The sequence below is a fragment of the Macaca nemestrina genome, chromosome 7 (genome assembly GCF_043159975.1).
Source record: "Macaca nemestrina isolate mMacNem1 chromosome 7, mMacNem.hap1, whole genome shotgun sequence".
Classification (NCBI taxonomy): Eukaryota; Metazoa; Chordata; class Mammalia; order Primates; family Cercopithecidae; genus Macaca; species Macaca nemestrina.
In genome coordinates this window covers 56,315,001-56,335,057 of record NC_092131.1, presented here as the reverse complement: position 1 = coordinate 56,335,057, position 20,057 = coordinate 56,315,001, and the positions used below count along the sequence as shown (strand labels likewise).

General features: G+C 37.3%; 1 protein-coding gene across 11 annotated transcripts in view; it reads left to right on the top strand.

Annotated features, from left to right (window-relative positions):
• LOC105481827 (FERM domain containing 6) overlaps positions 1-20,057 on the top strand; it is a 250,255-nt gene that overhangs the window by 190,961 nt on the left and 39,237 nt on the right. For 9 of the 11 annotated variants that reach the window (XM_071100191.1, XM_011741586.3, XM_011741581.3 and 6 more), the window contains one exon: positions 17,927-18,171. In XM_071100191.1, coding sequence (XP_070956292.1) covers positions 18,073-18,171 — 99 coding nt within the window. In that variant the 5' untranslated portion in view covers positions 17,927-18,072. The remainder of the gene's footprint in view (positions 1-17,926; positions 18,172-20,057) is intronic. The other 2 variants (XM_024792867.2, XM_024792868.2) reach the window with 1 other exon arrangement.

Below are 20,057 nucleotides of genomic sequence, written 5' to 3'. Positions count from 1 at the left end.
TTAAAGATGAAACCTGCAGGGGCAGACCATTCACACCAATTTGTGAGGAAAAAAAATTCATCTTGTTCATGCCCTGATTGAAGAAGACCAATAATTAACAGCAGAAACAATAGCCAACACTGTAGAATCTCAGTTGATTCAGCTTACACAATTGTAACTGAAAAATTTAAGTCGAGCAAACTTTCCACTAGATGGGTGGCAAAACCATTGTGCCCAAATCAGCTGCAGACAAGAACAGAACATTCATTGGAAATTTTAAGGAAATGGGATTAAGATCCTGAAGCATTTCTTGAAGGAATTGTAACAAGAGATGAAACAGGGCTTTACCAGTATAATCCTGAAGACAAAGCACTATCAAAGCATTGGCTACCAAGAGGTGGAAGTGGTCCAATCAAAGCAAAGGTCAGGGCAACAGTTTTTTGGGATATTCGAGGCATTTTGCTTGTTGACTGTCTGGGGAGCCAAATAATTGTAACATCTGCTTATTATGAGTCTTTTGAGAAAGTTAGTTGAATCTTTAGCAGAAAAATGCCTGGGAAAACTTCTCTGGAGAGTTTTTCTCCACCACAACAATGCTCCTGCTCAATTCCTCTCTTCACACAAGGACAATTTTGGGAGAGTTTTGATGGGAAATCATTAGGCATTCACACTACAGTCTTGATTTGGCTCCTTCTGATTTCTTTTTGTTTCCTAATCTTAAAAATCTTCAAAGGGCACCCATTTTTCTTCAGTTAATAATGTGAAAAGACTGCATTGACATGGTTAAATTACCAGGACCCTCAGTTCTTTAGGATGCATGCACTAAGTGGCTGGTATCATTACTTATAAAAATGTCTTGACCTTTTGGAGCTTATGTTGAGAAATAAAGCTTATATTCTTTATTTTTATTTTTTGATTCCATTTTTTCCATGAACTTTATGAAGTCCCCTCATATAGGGCTATTCAGGTTATCTATTTTGTCTTGAATGAGCTTTGGAGGTGTGTCTTTTAATAGATTTGTCCATTTTATCTATGTTTTTGAATTTATTGTAAAATTATTCATAATAATATTATTATTGGGTGCTGCATTTTGACAGTTTGGGCTTCATTCTAGAAGGATGAATGAACGCATTCATTGGGTTCCATTTTTCATGAAGGGTAAGTGTAGATAAGTTACTTGGGCATTAAAGAGTTTGGACCTTATTCTAGCATGTAAGTAAGTTACATGGGGTTTAAAAAGTCTGGACTTTATTCACCGTGTGGGTAAGTTACTTGGGCCCAGTTTGATCCTGTTGAGGCTTGCTTCTAACCTTCTTTAGAGTTGGTTCAGGGCAGCCTTCAGACTAAAGCTTTACTTGCCCTACTGAGGTGATGTCTTTCAGATTAACCCGTCTGATGCCGTAGATACTACAGGATTTATCCTCTTGCTAGTGGAAATGAGAACTATGCCCAGCTCTATGTGAGCTTTAGGAGTTGTTTGACCTATTGCTTGTCGAAGATTCTTTCCTCTGCCTTGTGGAGTTTTTTTTCCACGTAAGCAGAGATCAATAGTTAGCCAATGTATCAAGGGAACCTCTCTGAAGATCTTTGGACCTCTCTCTGGGTTCCCCTACTTCCTCTTTGGGATTCTGTGCTGGCCCAAATTCTAGCTGCCTCTGCCTCCCAAACTTTCCTCTTTATCTTCTCAATTCAGGGAATCTTCTCAGTTCTGTTTGGATTCCTTTCCTCACTGTGGACCAAAACTGCCTCCAGTCATTAAGTTTGGGGAATCATTAGGCTTACCTAGTTTGTTTTCCTTCAGTGTCTAAAAACCATTTGATGTGTTTTATCCACTTTTCTAGTTGTTTATGGCAGAGGACAATTCCTGCAGCAATTCATATTTAATGGCCAAGAACTGAAAGTTCCTGGATGTAACAGGTTATTTTTAAAAACTCTTCAAAACTGGAAGAAATGCTTTGAAAAATGTGGAGGGGAAAAAAAGTACAGAGGTGTTTTTTGCATAATTATATGTGGAATATGGTGCTTTTTATACTCATTCTGAGGAATGGTCCCTGAAAGTAATCACTTGCCAGTGAAGGTTTGTAGATTGTCCAGAGTTTGTGGTGCATTAAGAGTCTGAAAGGAAGTATTTTTTTTTATTATCAGAATCTTTGCTTTTAATGACTTTATTCACTAAAGTGTATAACTTAGACCTCAGCTACGGTTTTCATTTATTATACATGGAAGCTTAGAAAATATCATGACGATTTTTACTTTTGGAGAAAATAATTTCCAAATCCTGGACAGACGACTTTCAATTGGAAGATGCTTTTGAAAGAAAGACTCATTAGAGGGAGTTTCAGGATTTTGTCTCCTGGTTGTTGAAACTTGTACTGAAGGTAAAAAGCCAATAGATAATTTACAACTTTGCAAATCTTGTATCTGAAAAAAAGAATCCAACTTTTCCTAGAAAGCCCACTATAAGGAGCAACACCATGTTTTCTTAATTCATTCTTCCAAACATGAAAATCACGAAGGAATATAGGCACTCCTCTCAATGAGTACTGTTTAAATATTTGAATGATTTTGCCTGTGGGTCAGAGAGAAGGTGATTCCAAGGCAGTTAATTGTAGGCAATAGATAGTCTTTTCTAGGGTAGGATCGAGGGAGTAAGAGGTAACGATGAGCCGTTGGTGTTGAGCGGTGGTCCTGCCATGCCTGTTGACTTGTAATAGTCTGCTCCTTGGGTTTCTCCAGGATAGATGTTTATGGGTCAGTCTCAATCCTTCTGCCTTTCCAGTATGTTTAGAGCCATGTGAAAAAGCGGTGCTGAGCAGAGGTAGGGTGGTTTCTGGTTTTTGTTTGTTTGATTGGTTTGGGGTTTTCTTTTTTAACTCTGACCTTCAAGGTTGAGGTATGGTTCCATTTTTCATGGAAGATTAACCCTATTTGTGTAGGGTAAGGTGTAATTCTGGTTTCCTTCCCCCACACCCTTTAGAAAGCATACTTTAAGTCTCTCTCAAAGCATCAGAGGATGATTACTGTAAGAAGGAATGTTCTCTTTTGGTAATATGGAGGGGGACGCACACCGAACAACCAGATGATCCAGTGAATAGGTAGGTCAAATGGAGGTGACTGGACTGGGCTCTTCAGTGACTCACTCCTGCTTTTTGTTGACTTCACACACCAGAGAGACCAGAGGTTCGCTGTTAAGTGGCTTTATTTCTGTTTCTTTTAGACTAGATGGGTAATAATTGAATTGACCTTGGTTTGTATCTTATTTCAAAACTCTAGTTGAGAAGAGTTACAGAAATAAGGCCTGTGAATTGGCATATGGGAAACAGAGTGTTACTAGATAGGTAAGTACCACTGAAAATGAGATTTCACACTTGGTATAACTGGCAAATTAATGGTAGTTATTTTCTAGAAGTAAGCTAGGAGAATGAAACACTGAGTGACAGTAGAAGAGGCCAGCTTCTGATTGAAGATTCCTCTGGGAGAAGCATAAAGGATACAGCCATCCCTAGCTCCCAGTTATGTTCCCAACAGCTACCTTAGCAGTCTTGGATCCATGTTTCTCTAGAATAACAGAAGGCACCTTGGTCTCCTTAGAGCACATTGGCTCAAGATTTGATGACTCCCCAGGGGAACTGTAGATCTTTGATTAATGGAAGGCCTTGTTAGGATAGAAGTGTCTTTTAATGTGTTGGAGACAGAATCTGTACATGCAAATGACAATGGTAAATATGTTGTGAAACTATAATAAAGCCATATATGAAATAAACATTTTTATCATTTCTCTTAAGGGCTTTTAAAATTGTATAATGTTTTGTCTTTATAAGTTTATTTAGCAACTTGTCTCCAACTTGTGTAATCACTGCAAAACTCCTCAAGGGGGTGTTAAATAAGGACTTTTGTAGCAGTAGAAAGTCTTGCTAGATTGTCCAGAGAAATCTTTTACTTTGAAGTCTGTAGATTTTGCTTTTAATCTTCTTTACTTTAAAGAGTACCTGGCCTTGGAGCCTCACTTTGCATCATTCTACACACGTACTGTGTGTGTGTGTGGGTGTGGGTGTGGGTGTGGGTGTGTGTCTGTCTGTGGGTGTCCCCACAGCAAATGCTGCTGCTTTGAGTGTGTCTGGGTAACAACATAATCTTAGCCCCATAATTTATGTAGGGTAAAAATTAAATCTAGAATCTCAAAACCCTTTTCCGGCTTCATAAAATTTTTCACATATAATGAAAGATATCAAGGTAAAAGGCAGGTTTTATTAGCATTTGGGTATGTTTAATTTAGTAAATTATTTTAGCATGCTTCTTAACTTTCTATTTAAAAATATAAAATACGAACTTTCTGAAAAGATGCTAGACTAAGCTAAATTGTTTTTACCCTTGGGAGTTTTGGAATATAACTTAGGAAGAAAAATCCCATTAAGGAAAAGCACACCAGGGTCCTGCAGCTGACTCTCATCTTGGCCAGCACATTCTCTCCAAGTGCCAGTTTCTTAACCTATCAACTTAAAAGGTTGGATGAAGTCGTCTCTAAAATCTGATACAGTGATAAATTTTTCATTTGATTGCCCTTTGTTACATTTGTTTCCAGTTAGGATTAGATAGAAATTCAGAAATTATTTTATACCTTTCACTAGATTATAAAAATTACAAGAATTCATTAACAATTTTAGGAGCTCTAAGGCTTTTCTTAGTTTCAGATCCCTGAAAACAAATCGTGTAGTAAGTGAAATAACATTTTATAAGTACATGGTACATGGTAGTTACATGGTAAACTCTACATAGGATCTGTAATGGATTCATCTTATGTGAAATGTAGCAGGCAGTTACAGCAGCATTTCATACTTGTCCTGCCTTATGTATCTTTTTAAAATTAAATTATCGGAATGTGATTATTCCCAGCATTTTCAACCTCAGTACTTCTGACATGCTTTACAGAGTTGTGAAATGTACACATAGAAGAGTGTTTGTGATGTCTGTACATTTTAAACAATATAGTGATGAAAGAACACCATTGTATTCACTACCAAGTTTATGAAAAAAATTTCTCTAGAACCTTCCAAGTTCTCTGCTCCTTTCTGAATATATCTCCTCCTACCTCCAGCCTCCCCTGCATTATAATTTTGAAGTTAAACGTACCTTTGCCTTTCTTCACAGTCTTATCACACATATATATGTATCCCTAAATGAATCATTCATTAGTTTTGCTTATTTTTGAACTTTCCTTTTCGGTTTCTTTTTGAACCTGACATGTGAACGTATGAACTTTCTATTCGTAGAAATAGAATCTATCATATGTATTCTTCTGTTACTTTTTTTCCTTACTGTTGTTTTTTGAGATTTGCACTTGTTAATGTGTAGCTGTAGTTCATGATTTTTCACTGCTTAATGGTTTTAATGTACCATATTTTATTTAGTCTGTTGTCAGTGGGCTTTTGCGTTTCTGGCTTGTACATTTCCTTGTTGTTGTTAGGAGCCATTTGATGATGTAGAAAATCCTTTTGCAATGTTACCAGAAAGCTAGCAACTTCTCAAATATTTAGTTCAATCTTTGTTGGAGGCATTATGCTCTCTTTGGGAAGAAGTATTTCAGGGGAAAATAAGTAAAGTTGATGTTAAGATTCATATATTGCTACTAGATAATGAGAATTTCACAGCAAAGTCATTATCTAGAAAACTGCAGTTCCTGTGTCAGAGGGAATTGAGTGCAAGTCCCATGAATGAGGGAATCAAAGATTTCATTGTGGAAATTAGAAGCAGATGCTTCTAAGTTGGAGGATTTTCCCTGAGAACAGCACTTTTTGTTGGCGATGTCATGCTAGAAATTCATCTTGGTTGAAAGGAATTTTTGTGCCTGGTTGCTAAACCTGATATGACTTTTGAATACAGATGGCTGTGAAAATAGTTTCTGTGGTTTAAAATTCATGAATTTTACCATTGCCTTTGTTCTTGTTGGTTGCCTAATATCTCCTGTTATCCCCCAACTTCCCAGAGGTACCCAAGGTTTGGTTTTGATGTCCGTGTACTTCAGGGGAGGTTAACCCATGGCCACATCTAGATGTGGGCCCTAGGTGGCTTAGGTTCATTCAACTATTTCCTGCGTCTGTCAAGTGCTGAAGGACTTGTGAACTCTCTAATCAGGGAGCGTTTCGGTATTCTTGTGTCCTTCCACATTCTGGTTGATGTGGCCACTCTGAGAGATGCCAGCCTTAAGATGACGCTGATTTCAGGTTGCCAGGAGAAACTAGGTTCTGTGTGACAATGTGAGCCACCATACCAAACCTCTTGTGGGCCCACCCATTTCACTTTAGGCTCCAAGTTACTCTGTTTATAAATTTCCCTTATTTAATTTAACTAGTCCTGTTGTTTACTAATAGTTAACACTTAACTAGTGCTTACCATATGCCTCATAATACCCTGTAAAGTATGTACTGTTATAATTTCCATTTTACAGATATGGAAGCTGAGATAGAGAGGTGAAGAGACTTGTCAAAGGTCATACAGTTAGTGTTAATAAATAGCTGGCTAAGAGTCAGACCCAGGCAGTTTGGCTTCGGAGTCCAGATTTGAGTTGGATATATTTGGTACTTGCAACTTAGTGCACCCCAACCAGTGTGTCTCCTTGTGTGTTTGCTTTCATTTAAGTTGGCTTAACCTGACACACATGGAGACTTTTGCAGAAACTATTTTGTGGACAGTGTTGGAGGATCATATTCTCATATTATGTCCACTAAATGTGGAGACAAGAAAAAATGTACACGTTTCCTCTATAACTAACATGCAGAATATTCAAGAAGCTCTGACCAACACTGACTCCCATTGTGGGGGACAAGTGTGTCATAAAGGAACATAATTTTAATCTTAGTTGCTAGGGATTTATTCACATTTCTGGAAAGTCTAAATCGTGTATTTAACAAGTCCTACTGGATACCTATACAGAACCAGTACTACCCCGGGCATTAGTGACATAAAGATACTGACAGCCTACCCTGGAGGAGACCCCAGTCCTCCATGGGGAGCAGGAGAAAAACCGCTGTGCTGCCTAGCAACGTGGAGGCATGCTTCACAGACCAGCATCTTGAGTTTCCAGGGAGAATGAAGATATTTTGTGATTTAATTTTGTTCTTTTGGAGTGGGTGGGTGGGTGGGATAATATGGAAGGGATAATATTCTAGGCAGAGGGAACAGCATGGTCAAAAGCATACAAGTGTGAGAGCAAGACTTGTTCAGGGATCCATGAGGAAAAGAATTGCAGTAATTCAGAACATGAATTGGAAAATGCTCACACTGAGGAGGAATGGGACCCGATGGTGAAGGATTACTGTGCTTTAGTGTTAGGTGTTGTCCTGTGGATGTGCTGAACTGTTAAAGAATGTGAGCAATGGTGTGATATGTGTGATCAGATATGTAATTTAAAAGGTCACCCTGGCAGCATTGTGGGGGATGGCCTTAAGGAATGAGACAAGACAGAGAACATTTAAAAGTTTAGGTGAGAACACAGGTTGTATAGTAGAGAAGAAAGCTGTTAAAAAGACTAGACAAAAGGATATTTTTTCCTTCCTAACATTATATAAAAATGTATGTGTGTGTACCTATATGTGTGTGTATATATAATATACATTTGCTATATATAATGCATATTTATAATATGTATTATGCATATTATATGTAATATGCATATATAATGCATATATAGCATATATATATAGCAAATAATATAGAGAGAGTAAATAATTTTCCCAACCTTTCAGTCATTGAGGATCAGTTTCATTTATCATTTACCCCATCTTCCTCAGGCCTTATGTTTGGAAAGATTTTCTGTCAAAACAAATGAAGTCATTTGTTTTCATTTTTTTTGCTTTGGCCTGTAAAGCTAAGTGTGCTATCAAAATAAGTGCCTGAAAATAATACTAATATTACTTAAGTGAAAGACCTTGTAATTTCCCTTGAGATATTACTGTGGGAAAAGATGCCATTTCTATCAGGCTTTTTGAGATATTTAAAGATCTCCATCACTTCTTTTATGGACTTCATTGTAATAGTTGATTAACGGAATTATGCTTATTACTGTTCAGTTTAGAAAGGATATACCACACCTGTACTTTGGAGAAATGTGTTTTTAATCTCTAATGTACGACAAGTGATATTTTCATTTTTCCAAGTACCTATTATCATTAGCCTTTGCTTTGCCTCTGTAATCAAATAAATAACGTGAGTGTAGTGGTAGCAGAAAATAATGCCAAAAAAGGGGGAACGGTTGAGTCCGAACAGCACAGGGTGCAAAACTGCAGCTAAAGCTAGAGAAGGCAGTTCATTGGTTGAGTTAACAAAGAACAGAACTTTGAAAAACAATCCATGGTGTACGATACTGTGTGCCATCTGAGCAAATCTTGTTGGAAGCCTCTCGGGATACTGAAGAAAATGCCTTGTATTTCAGGAGAAGGCTCTGTAACCAGGCTTCTCATCCAGTCCGTCTGAGTGTGCTTGGGGCAGCAGCACAGGCCCAGGCCTCTCTACCAGGGCCCTTATCTGTATTATTTCCCACCCTTGCAATTCTTTTCTTCTCCCCCAGAACATACATGCTGTTAACCTCCCTTCATGGAATCTTTTCTGAATGGCACACTCCTCCCAGTTCTCAGCCTTTTCTCAAATGCCACAGCCTTCATTTTACCACATAGTTTAGTGTTTAATTTAAGATGTAGTTGTATTACTTCCTATTGTTTCTACTCTATTAATTTTGACTCTTGAAAGAGTATAAACTTTCTAAGGCTAGAATTTAGAAATGGTGTTGAGAGACAAATGTGTATGAACTATACTTTAACAAGTGCTGGAGTTGTCAAATACCAGTTGGTTTATACTTGTGCATTGACTAACAGAATTATCATGATCTTTTTCTTGCTTTTATTTTTTTCCTCTTTGATTTAGCAGCATTCTTTATTCCTGCTAGTCCTATTCTAAAATTATATAGTGAAAAGGTAATTTTTGGCTATAGTGGGTATTTGTGATTTAGGGGATGATGTGCTCAATAAACATATTTTATTATTGATGTTATTTTTTATATACTATAATTTACTAATCTGTTCCTGTCTTTCCCCTATTTATATTTTTCTCATTTTTTACTTTGATAAATAACACTTTAGTGAGTACTTTTGTTCAGAAATGTTGAATGCTTTGTTTGAATTATTTTCTTCTTATACATTCCCTACAAGTGGGATTATTGGGTGAAAAGGTATGAACATCTCTATGACTCTTACTACAAGCAAAGCCAAATTGGTTGCAGTGATTTATAATGCTAACCACAGCTTATGATTCAATTTCACTAATTTTTCTCTTTATTGCAATAGAAAGTTCTTTGCTGGTCTTTTTATATTCTCCCTTTTCTATAGCTGAGGACTAGCCACATAATGTTTTTCATTGGAATATGATGAGCATTACTTGGCACCAATTCAAGTCCACTTTAATTGGAAGGTTCTTTTTTATTCCTAACCCCAAGCTTAACCTCATTGGTTAAATACAGAAGTTAAATAATCTGTTAGCTACCAACAGGAGAAAAACACCATTTATTTAGATTTCAAGATATGATAAAATAGCATAGATAGTGACCACTACATGTTTGCAAACACCAGTGTTTCCACTTGCTTTCCACAATGGGTAGTAAATACAGTAACACATACTGTATATCAAGCTCTGTTCGAAGTGCTTCACATGTGAGTAACCCATTTAATAATCTTCACACAAATCTCATCAAAGGTGAGCAAAATTGACACAAAGAAGTATGGAGACTTACCCAAGGGTACCCAGGTGGGAAGTATCAGAGCTTGGGTTCAAACCCCAGCTGTTTGGCTCCAGAGTCCAGGCTCTTAATAGCCTATTATACTGCCTACTGCCACACAGTATTTCCTCTTCCAAAACCTAGCCTTTCTGTTGATTCAACAACTAGCCTGCATTTCAAGTGACATACACAGCCACGTACATTTGTTTAGTATAATAATGTTACAGTCAGATTACAGTTTCTTAGATTGCATTTGGTAATTAGCTTAATGATTTTCCCCTTACCACATTTATAAAATATGCTTGAAATTAAAGCTGTTTTTACTAAAATTGCTATGAGTACACTGTTAACTGATCAGTTTTCAAATTACGTATCAACCATGCTTTCCAGTTATTTTGTTTGCAGTAAAAGCATTTTTTTTTACAGCTACTCTAATTTGTTACAAATGTACAATACAATAAAAGCATATTCAGCATGATTCTGTAAAACACATTGTGGTCTTTAATAAGAGGACTATTCACCCACACATTAGTATTCAAGATGAGATATTCTTTTGTTGCCGAAAATTATTGTTATGAATTAATTGCTCAATATGCTTTGTTTGCCTTAAATGAATTTTGCATTATTTCCATGAATTATTTACTATGTTAGTGATTTATTTTGAATTATTTTCTTCTTATATATTCCCTATAAGTGGGATTATTGGGTGAAATAATAATTTACTATTATTTTAACCCAACCACCTAAATTTTTCAGCTACTCAGATTTTATCCCCCATCTTCTTGGTCTTCTCTGCTTATGGTGAATAGTAACTATTCTCCTGTTTTTGGATTGGAGAGAAACTTTAAAACTTAGAGCGACTTTTTGTTTGTTTGTTTGTTTTTAAGTAAATACCAATGTTGGCATAGCCAGAGGTAGTAAACAGTGAATTAATGAATGAATGTATCAGGCACTCAGTCAGCTTCTTGTTTGGATGGTCTGTATTAGAGAGGACTTACTCAGTTGCAAGTGGCAGAATTGGCTTAAGATAACTTGCTGGCTCACTATATGAGAATTTCTGTGGATGGTTTCTGGCTTCAGACTGCTAGATGCAGCAGTTCAAATGATGCGATCAGGATTCTTTCTGAGCTTGTCTTTCCTCTGTGACGATATCCTTCTCAGGAGATTTCTTACCATGTGGCATCAAAGATGATTGCCAGCAACTGCAGGCTCATACTATTTTCGCAAATAGCAATACAAAAAGAAAAGCAGCTCTCTCCTTCCCAGCGTTTATATCACAAATTTCATGGAGGAATTCTGGTTTTGCTTGGGTTACATGTTCACCATGTAGACCAAGCACTGTGGTTGGAGAATGAACCCTGTTTGGCCAGCTCAGAGTTACATCCCTCTCCTACATCACCCCCATCAGCCAGGGTGGGGACAACACATTGTGATCAATAGCCCCACTGGGAAGATGGTGCCAAGCAGACTAAAACAGGTGTCCTCTACCTTCCATTCTTTGGTCAGCCAGCACACATTTCGACCCATACACCCATACGCACTGTCTTTCAGTACATACAATTTCAAAGGAGTAACCACCTAATATAATGCCACTTTCCTATTTACAACCAACACTAGCTTAACTTCTCTACCCAAAAGTAGACTTCCTAAAGTTTAGCTCATTTGCTACATCTGGCTCTGAGGTCTAGATCTCTATATATGTGTGTTTTTGTTAACCAGTTGTAGATACTCCTTCCCATGACCTGGCAACTCATGACTGGTTTTTATTTTTTTTTTTGTTTTTTGAGACAGAGCCTTGTTCCTTGCTCTTGCGCAGGCTGGAGTGCTGTGTCACAGTCGTTGTTCATTGCAGCCTCGATCTCCTGGGCTCAGGTGATCCTCCTGCCTCAGCCTCCTGAGTAGCTAGGACTACAGGCATGTGCCACCATACTCACCTATTTTTTAAAAAATTTTTTTAGTAGAAACGGGGTCTTGCTGTGTTTCCCAGACTGATCTCAAACTCCTAACCTCAAGAAATTTTCCTGCCTTGGCCTCCCAAGGTGCTGGGATTACAGATGTGAGTCAGTGTGCCTGGCTTTGACTCTTATTTTAATGAACAATCTTTCCCACCCAAATAACCTGATAGCTAATATCCATTATCTAATTTAACCCTTCCAATGATCTTAGGAGGCCAGTACTACAGATTTTACAGATGAAGAATCAGATTTAGAAATCAGGTAACTTACCGAAGGTCACACAGCAGGTGTTGTGGAATCCAGATTAAGATCCAGATTTGACTGATTGAGAAAGGGTTCTTTCACCCTTAAATCTATCTTCTTACTCAGTAGTCTGTTTGTATTGTCTCTAAACATGAGGTTAAGCCATATCAAAGGCGATCTTAGCCTTTCTACAGTGCCTCATTTGTCCACCAGAGCAATGGTTGGAAGTGGGAAAGAGACAGCAACAGAGAATCTGATGTTCTTTCCAGAGTATTTGGCTCCAAATGGTTGATAGATGTCAACTACTTTATAGGTAAAACAGTAACTGTAAAACAGGCCATGAAGCAGAGAGTGTTCAATTTACTTCTCACCTTAAGTGAGAAAAGTAAATCTGTGGCTCGTAAATGTTTTGTTTTGTTTTTTTTTAAACAAATAACTGACCCTTAAAAAAAAAACCCTCATAATACAGAGTATGCGGGCAAATTAAAAATTAGGTGTCAGTTGTTTCCGGGTAGGTTTTATATTTTCAGGTACTGTTATCAAAATAAAGAACTCTTCAGGAACAAGCAGGTGGGAATTATGAAAGTGTGTTTGTGTGAGAAGTTCGGCTGTATACTGCACTAAATATTTAAGTTTTAAGAAGTTAAACTTCAAAGCTATTCCAAAGCCGGAGGCCACACACATTCAAGAGGTTGAAAATTTTGTCTTTAAAGTTCAAGCCAGATTTCTGAGTTTGGCGCTCAGTTGCTGATCTTTAGTTGGAAAATATGTATTTAGTAAGAATTGTATTATTAAATAAAAAAACAGCTGGGTGGTAAAAAGTAGCCCGTAGTGTCTCTATATGGAAACGTGTAGAGCACTAGTTCTCAACCATGGGTAATTTTGCCCCCAGGGAACATTCGGGAATGTCTGAGGGCATTTGGGATTGTTACAACTGATGGGAGAGGGGCTCCTGGCAGCTAGTGAGTAAAGGCCAGGGCTGCCGCTGAACATGCTACAATGTGCAGGACAGCCCCCCCACTAAAAATAATATTTGGCCCAAAACATCCGTAGTGGTGAGTTTAAAAAACCATTCAGTAGAATCTTCGTGTATAGTAAAACAAACAGCTAACATTTAATGAGCATATACTGTGTGCCTGTCATTGAAGATTGAGCAAAATGTGTAGCTAGTGAAGTGACCCTCCTCTGAGAAGAGCTAAGTAGAGGAGACAGACAACTGAGGAGTACTTACAAGGAGTATTGCACAAATAGATTATCCACAAGGAAAAACTTCTTACTGAGCAGGAGTTAGTCTCAGGGCCAGTCCAGATCCAGGGAGAGGGGAAATAGATCCCACCTGTGAATGGGAAGCATGCAAGTCAATTCGCAGGTTTCTTTAACATACCATAAGTACTTAACGGTGCCTGGAACGTAGTAAGTTTGTAGTAAATGCTAGCTATCATTAGCACTATTATTTTGCCTCTTCTGAACAATAAGTGAGTCTTGGCATGGAAAACTCTTGCCTAGGATGGATGGATGGATGGATGCATGGATGGATGGATGGACGGAAGGAAATTACATCTCTTTCTTCATTTAGATGTTTCCTTAAATATTGACTCATTAGAGATGCTTCCCTTGATTACCCTACATGAAATAGCATCCACACCACAAACGTATCTCCATCAACTCTATCATCTACTCTGGGCTTATTTTTCTTCATAGTACATATCACCATCTACATCATGTGCTTATTGGCTGTTTCTATTAGAGCAGGATATTTTTGTTAGCGTACTCGGCACATACAGCAACATTTGGCAGACAGTAGGTGTTGAATGAAAGAATGAACAAAAACTACTCATTTTACTAAAGACATTTTGATACTACTTTTGGGATAGGACACTATACATTAAAAATAATACACTGTTTATTCCAGAATGATCTTAGCTACAGTATTCATAGCACAGTATTTGTATACTTAATACTGTTATCCATTATATCTTCCTTTGAGGTTGGCATGAGAGTTGACCATCAGAGTGTGTGTGCTCTTAGAAATCAGGGACAGTACTATCATTTTAATCTTCTTGGCAGTGATATGTCCTTAACTAGATGGTGAACTCATAGGTGGAGGGGGAATATGTAATACTTTTGTATTCTGCTTTTCAGCAAATAAATGTTACCGTACTGTGTGTGTAACACGAGCTATATGAATGTGTGATGATTAAATTGGAAGATAGGATTCTCTGCAATACAAGTTTTCTAAGATAAATTTTTGCCTTGTTTTTGTTAGGTGATAAAGATACCATATTGACTGTTGATACATGCCTACTTAGTCATGCTTCGCTTACAGTCATCTTATCAAATTACCAGCTTTTTACTTTTTTAGAGAGACAGTCCTAGAATTGAGAATCCTGCTTTGCCTACGTTCAAAATGAGACTGTATTATGTGGGTAGGAAATTTCTGGTGACCTACTTTTAATTTTAAAATTTAAAAAAAAATTGCCATAGTTTTAGATTTAGAAAACAGTTGCAAAGGTGGTATAGAGAGTTTCTGTGTACCACACAGGCACCCAGTTTCCCCTGTTGCTAACATCTTACATGATTATGGTATATTTGTCACAACTAACAAATCAGTATTGATACATTATAACTAAACTGCATCCTTTTAGGGGTAGTGACCCAGTTTTAAAGTTTTTTTCCCAGAATTTGTTAAAAATGACAATCAGTATTGAATGCCTATGGGTGGTGGTGACTTCCTGATTCTTAAAAGAAACTGAGTAATTTTGTAACCATTGGGACTTATCAGGAAACAAGGAACTTATAATAATGTGCGCTTAAAGTTCCAGGGGGAAATTGTATAGCTTAACGTATTGTTTTTGTAAGTTGGGTATTAATAAATAAAGAGGTGGGTGGAATTTGATCATTATTAAAACTGATTTTTTTTTTTTGTTCCCTGGCAAATATGTTACTACCACATGGTCTACTCTTCATAGATAATTGATCCTAAGATCATTGGGCAGAAAAGGGTTGCTCTGTAGTAGTAGGAAATGTGTCCTCCTGGGACTGAGTTGAGATTTAGTGTAGGACACAGAATAAGTAGCCAATGGCTGCCATGAGGTTGACTTCTAGAATTCAAATTGGTATAAATTTAATCTAATTCTTTTCCCCAGGACTGCCCAATTTTAGATTAAAAGTTTTATACTGGCACATATTAGAGATATGGCCATTTTACCATTTCAGTGGAGCCTTTTAATCAGCTTTAATGCTGTCTTGGGTAAAGTAAAAACTTAATCTCTCTCTTTAAGCGCTTTTCTAGTTTGCCATCCTCAAAGCAGAAAGAGTAGCAGTGAAGCAGCGCTGCTTCATGTAGACTCTGCTTTTATTAAATTTGCTTCAATAATCCTCTTCCAGTCATCTTTTGTGCTGCATATTTGAACCATAAAAGAAGCAAAAATTGTACCCAAATGAAAATTTCAAGTTATTTTAATGAAGCTCTGGAAACATCCCACAGCTCAGAAGATATTTTTTCCTAGTTTATTTTTTAATTCTGGAAAGTAGGTCAGTAGACATACCCTGCTGTAATTGGTTTAATTAGAAGTGAAAAATTATAGGACTAACTCAATTTGAAGTATAGATTTAAATAAGAATTATACTGGGATGAATGTTATTTAAGGGTTTGAATTTAAGATGCATTCAATCAAAGCTTATAATTTCTTCTTGTAAAGATTTATATTGCAAAAAGGAAGACTACGTATTAGAATATATCATTATATGGGGAAAATTTTGCCATGAAATATAATATTTGATGAAATAATTTTAGAATTGTATCTCTCAATGGTATGCCTAAGAATATTGTTCTGTAGGACCTCAATAGATATGCCTTGGGGGAAAAGTATTGTGTGCTTATGTAAGTTTGAGAAACAATGCAGTAAATATAAGAAGTTGCCTGCAGGACTTCTCAGAGCCTTTAACACTTTCTGAATTTCTAAGAGAGGACATATATAGGGTACAGTATTTTGCAAACCTACGTATCCCTATACCGCCTAGTAACATTTTTCAGGAAAATGTTTTGAGCACACGAATTTGACCTGTTGTAGGAATTTATACCTTTGACAATGTTGAGGACCTTGTTTTTCCTGTTATAATGATGTGATATTCACATATATTACTTTTTCCCAATTCTTTATCCTTAAGATATTTTTCCAATGTATTATATTCAACCCTCTACTCAGTGCCTTCCTTCTGCTAAAGTGGTTTCCATCTGTTGCTACACATCAGAAATACCTGGCCCTGACCCTGGAAATTCTGTATGAATAGAAATGCTGGAATACCTGCTCAGGATTCTGTATTTATTACAAACACCCAGGTGATTCTGATGCAGCCAATGCTGGTCCTCCAACTGATGCTTTGGAATTGTTGACATAAAAGCATGCATTTTTCCCTAGATGGATGAGTAGATTGGGGCGTAGTTTGTGGTCCTAGAACAACACATGGATTAACCATCCATCCTAGTGAGAACGATAGCACCAGCCTCCGATGACCCCCCACGAGGTGATGTACTGGCTATAACCTAACATGAAACAACTATTCTTTAAGAAAAGCAGAATACTTCTAATTGGGCTTTTAGCCACCTTCCTAATAATGAAGTACCATATATATGATTACCGTTTGTTTTAGTTTCGAGTAATTACCTTGTGGATGATGTTTTATTTATTCTTTAAAAAGAATACTAGAGTATATTTTATCAATGTGCCAACTATCTAAGAATATATTCTTTCCCCTCCTGCTGATAAGAGTTATACATTTAACCTTAAGCAAATTGGCCAAGATTCTGTTTCATTTATGCTTTGATTTATGTGAGTATTAATGCGTTTTCTATGAAAATTGTATGGTTATATATACTTTCCACCTAGTAAAACAGTTCCATATTCCTAGAAATAGTCTTTTACATCCTACAAATGTAGCTGGAAAGGAATAATATAAATACTAATGGTTTGAGAGACAGCGAGTCTTGACATGTTTTGGTTGAATAGTGTTCTATTAGCAACAATATATGAAATACTAGACATACCCATTAAAGGTAGAAAACACCCACTGCTGTTTTAAAATTATTCTGCAAGGTCTCACCAATGCAATGAGACATCAAACAGAAGTAATGGGTGTAATTACTGAAAATTGGAGATAAAATTTCTGTTACTTGCAAACAAAATTATATCAAAAATCTGATAAGTTAAACAATACAATATGTTTAATAGAACTAATTAGATATGAGAGGCATCCAAAATCCATCCCTCTTTTCTATACAAACATGGTTTGATACACACAGTCTTGTTTTATCCTGTGTATTAATTGGTTTATGAAATAATAAATGGAAAAATCAAGTTTGCATTATCAGATTAAAGAAGCAGGAGAGACAGAGCCATAAAAACTAAGAAGAATGTTGTAAGGAGGGCTTAACAACCAGGATAAATGTCGTAGAGAGATCAATTAAAGTGATGGCCTAGAGATCACGGGCTTCCTTTGGCAGAACCATGTTGGTGAAGTGAAGGAAGTGGAGGCCAGACCACAATGGTTGAAGAATGAATGTAATGTAAGAGCCAAGACATTTATTTGAGTTTGATAGTAATGAAAGAGAAAGAGAATTTTCTTATTGCTATTGTTTTTGTCATTTCATGTTCAAAACCCTTTATCTCCCATGTGGAATGGAAAATTCCTCCAAGACAGGATCTCTGTTTCTGTGAGGCCTGTAGTGCTTAGTACATCCTTGAATGTGTGAGGCTCTCATTGGTTATAAGTTTAATTGTTGACTGTGGATGAAAGCTTTAAAACTTTGTGGGCAAAATACAGAATGAATTTCAGTGAGTTCCCATGTATTAAACAAGGTGGTGCTGGCTGGAGACATGCTGTCTCTGTGCCCACAGGAATAGTAGTGCTGTGCTCATCTTCCCAACCTGCTTTTCACAGTCTTCACCGCCTTTCTTCAGGAGTCTCCCCTTTGGCTTTTTCACAGCTATGAAACCCACGTAGTCGAACACCATGATGCTTCTCCTGCAGGGCGTGTGATGAGGAGGCGAGCTTGGCTTTGGAGTGCTGGGAACCTGAGGAATTGCCAAGGACCCAGAGCCCAGCCCTGACCACCAGAGAGCCCAAAACACAATGAACAAATTGAATTTCCATAACAACAGAGTCATGCAAGACCGCCGCAGCGTGTGCATTTTCCTTCCCAACGATGAATCTCTGAACATTATCATAAATGTGAGTATATCGAGTTTTAGAAATGTCTGAATATTATGTTTTCACCAGTGACCACATTCAACTTATGACTTGATTAAGGGTGAAATCATTACAAAATTAGGGCAGTAATAGTGTGGCAGAATTGAGTTGTCAAATTGTCCATACATACATTCACTTAGCTTTCTGGCTTGTGTGCAGGTGCCTTCAATATTCTCTCACCTGGGTTAGAATTAGAGGACTGTAGTTACTATAATGAAAAACAAACATTTGCTCTTTTTAAACTTTTGATCAAAATATAACTTCTATTGAAGTATATGAATTTGTGTCTTAAATGCTTAGAGTTGTCACCCGCACACATGAAATGGTAATCATTGCTGTTAGGTTGGTGCAAAAGTAATTGTGGCTTTCGCCATTGAAAGTGATATCAAAGACTACGGTTACTTTTGTACCAACCTAGATAGGTTTTTTTTGAGACAGAGTCTCACTCTGTCACCCAGGCTGGAGTGTGTTGGCGTGATCTCGGTTCACTGCAACCTCCATCTCCTGGGTTCAAGTGATTCTCCCGCCTCAGCCTCCCGAGTAGCTGAGGTTACAGGCACTCACCACCATGCCCGGCTAATTTTTGTAATTTTAGTAAAGACGGGGTTTCACCATGTTGGCCAGGCTGGTCTCGAACTCCTGACCTCAGGTGATCCGCCTCAGCCTCCCAAAGTGCTGGGATTACAGGCGTGAGCCACCATGTCTGGCCTTAGATAGCTTTTTAATATGCATCTTGATTTTATTTTAAGAGTAGCCGAAGTCTAGCCAGTTTCCAGGACTAGGTGCGTAGGCTGAACATTTGAGCACTAAGCTGTTGCTTATGGTTTGTGAGTCATAGTCAACTTGTTTAGATAACCTGAACATTGAGGAATATGATTTTTTTTAACTTAAAAAAAATTGAGTTATAATTTACATACTGCAAAGTATAGAAACCTTATGTGTGCAGCTCAATGAATTTTTACAATTGTGTACATCCATGTAACCATCACCTGTTTGAGATATAAAACATTGCCAGCACCCTAGAAAGATCCTTTGTGACCCCTCCTAGTCAATATCCTTCACCTAAAGGGTAAAAACTATTCTGATCTCTGTCACCAAAGTTTTGCTTGTTTCTGAACTTCATGAAGCTGAAGTTATGTGATATATTCACTTCTGAGTTCTTTTACTCAACATTTGGCCTGTGAAATTTATTCATGTGAATCCATGTGACAATAATTACTACTTTTCCATTGTTGCGTGATATTCCATTGTACGATTAGACCCGATCTATTAATCTACTGTTGATGGATAGATATTAGATTGTTTTAAGTTTTTGGCTATTGTAAAACTGTTATGAACATGTTATGTGTATGCACATGTAGAAATATTTCTTGGTTTCTACTGAAGAGTATTTGTGAATCATAGGTTACACTATGTTTAGCTTTGGTAGAGACTGCCAAACAATTTTCTGGTAATCAATGTCATGCCTAACATTTTTCAGCCCCTCTCTGTGTTACCAACTTTCATACTCTTTCTTTCATAGATTGTATTCTGATGGAATTAGAGGAAAAATTGCCTTAGTGCATGACTTGAATTAGTTTTCTTTCCTATATGTTACTATATTTTTATTTATTTTGATTTTGATTTTGATTTTTTTTTTTTTTTTTTTGAGACAGAGTCTCTCTCTGTTGTCCAGCCTGCAGTGCAGTCTCTGCCTTCCAGGTTCAAGTGATTCTCCTGCCTCAGCCTCCCGAGTAGCTGGGACTACAGGTGCCTGCCACCACGCCTGGCTAATTTTTGTAATTTTAGTAGAGACGGGGTTTCACCATGTTGGCCAGGCTGGTCTCGAACTCTTGACCTCAAGTGATCCATCCGCCTCGGCCTCCCAA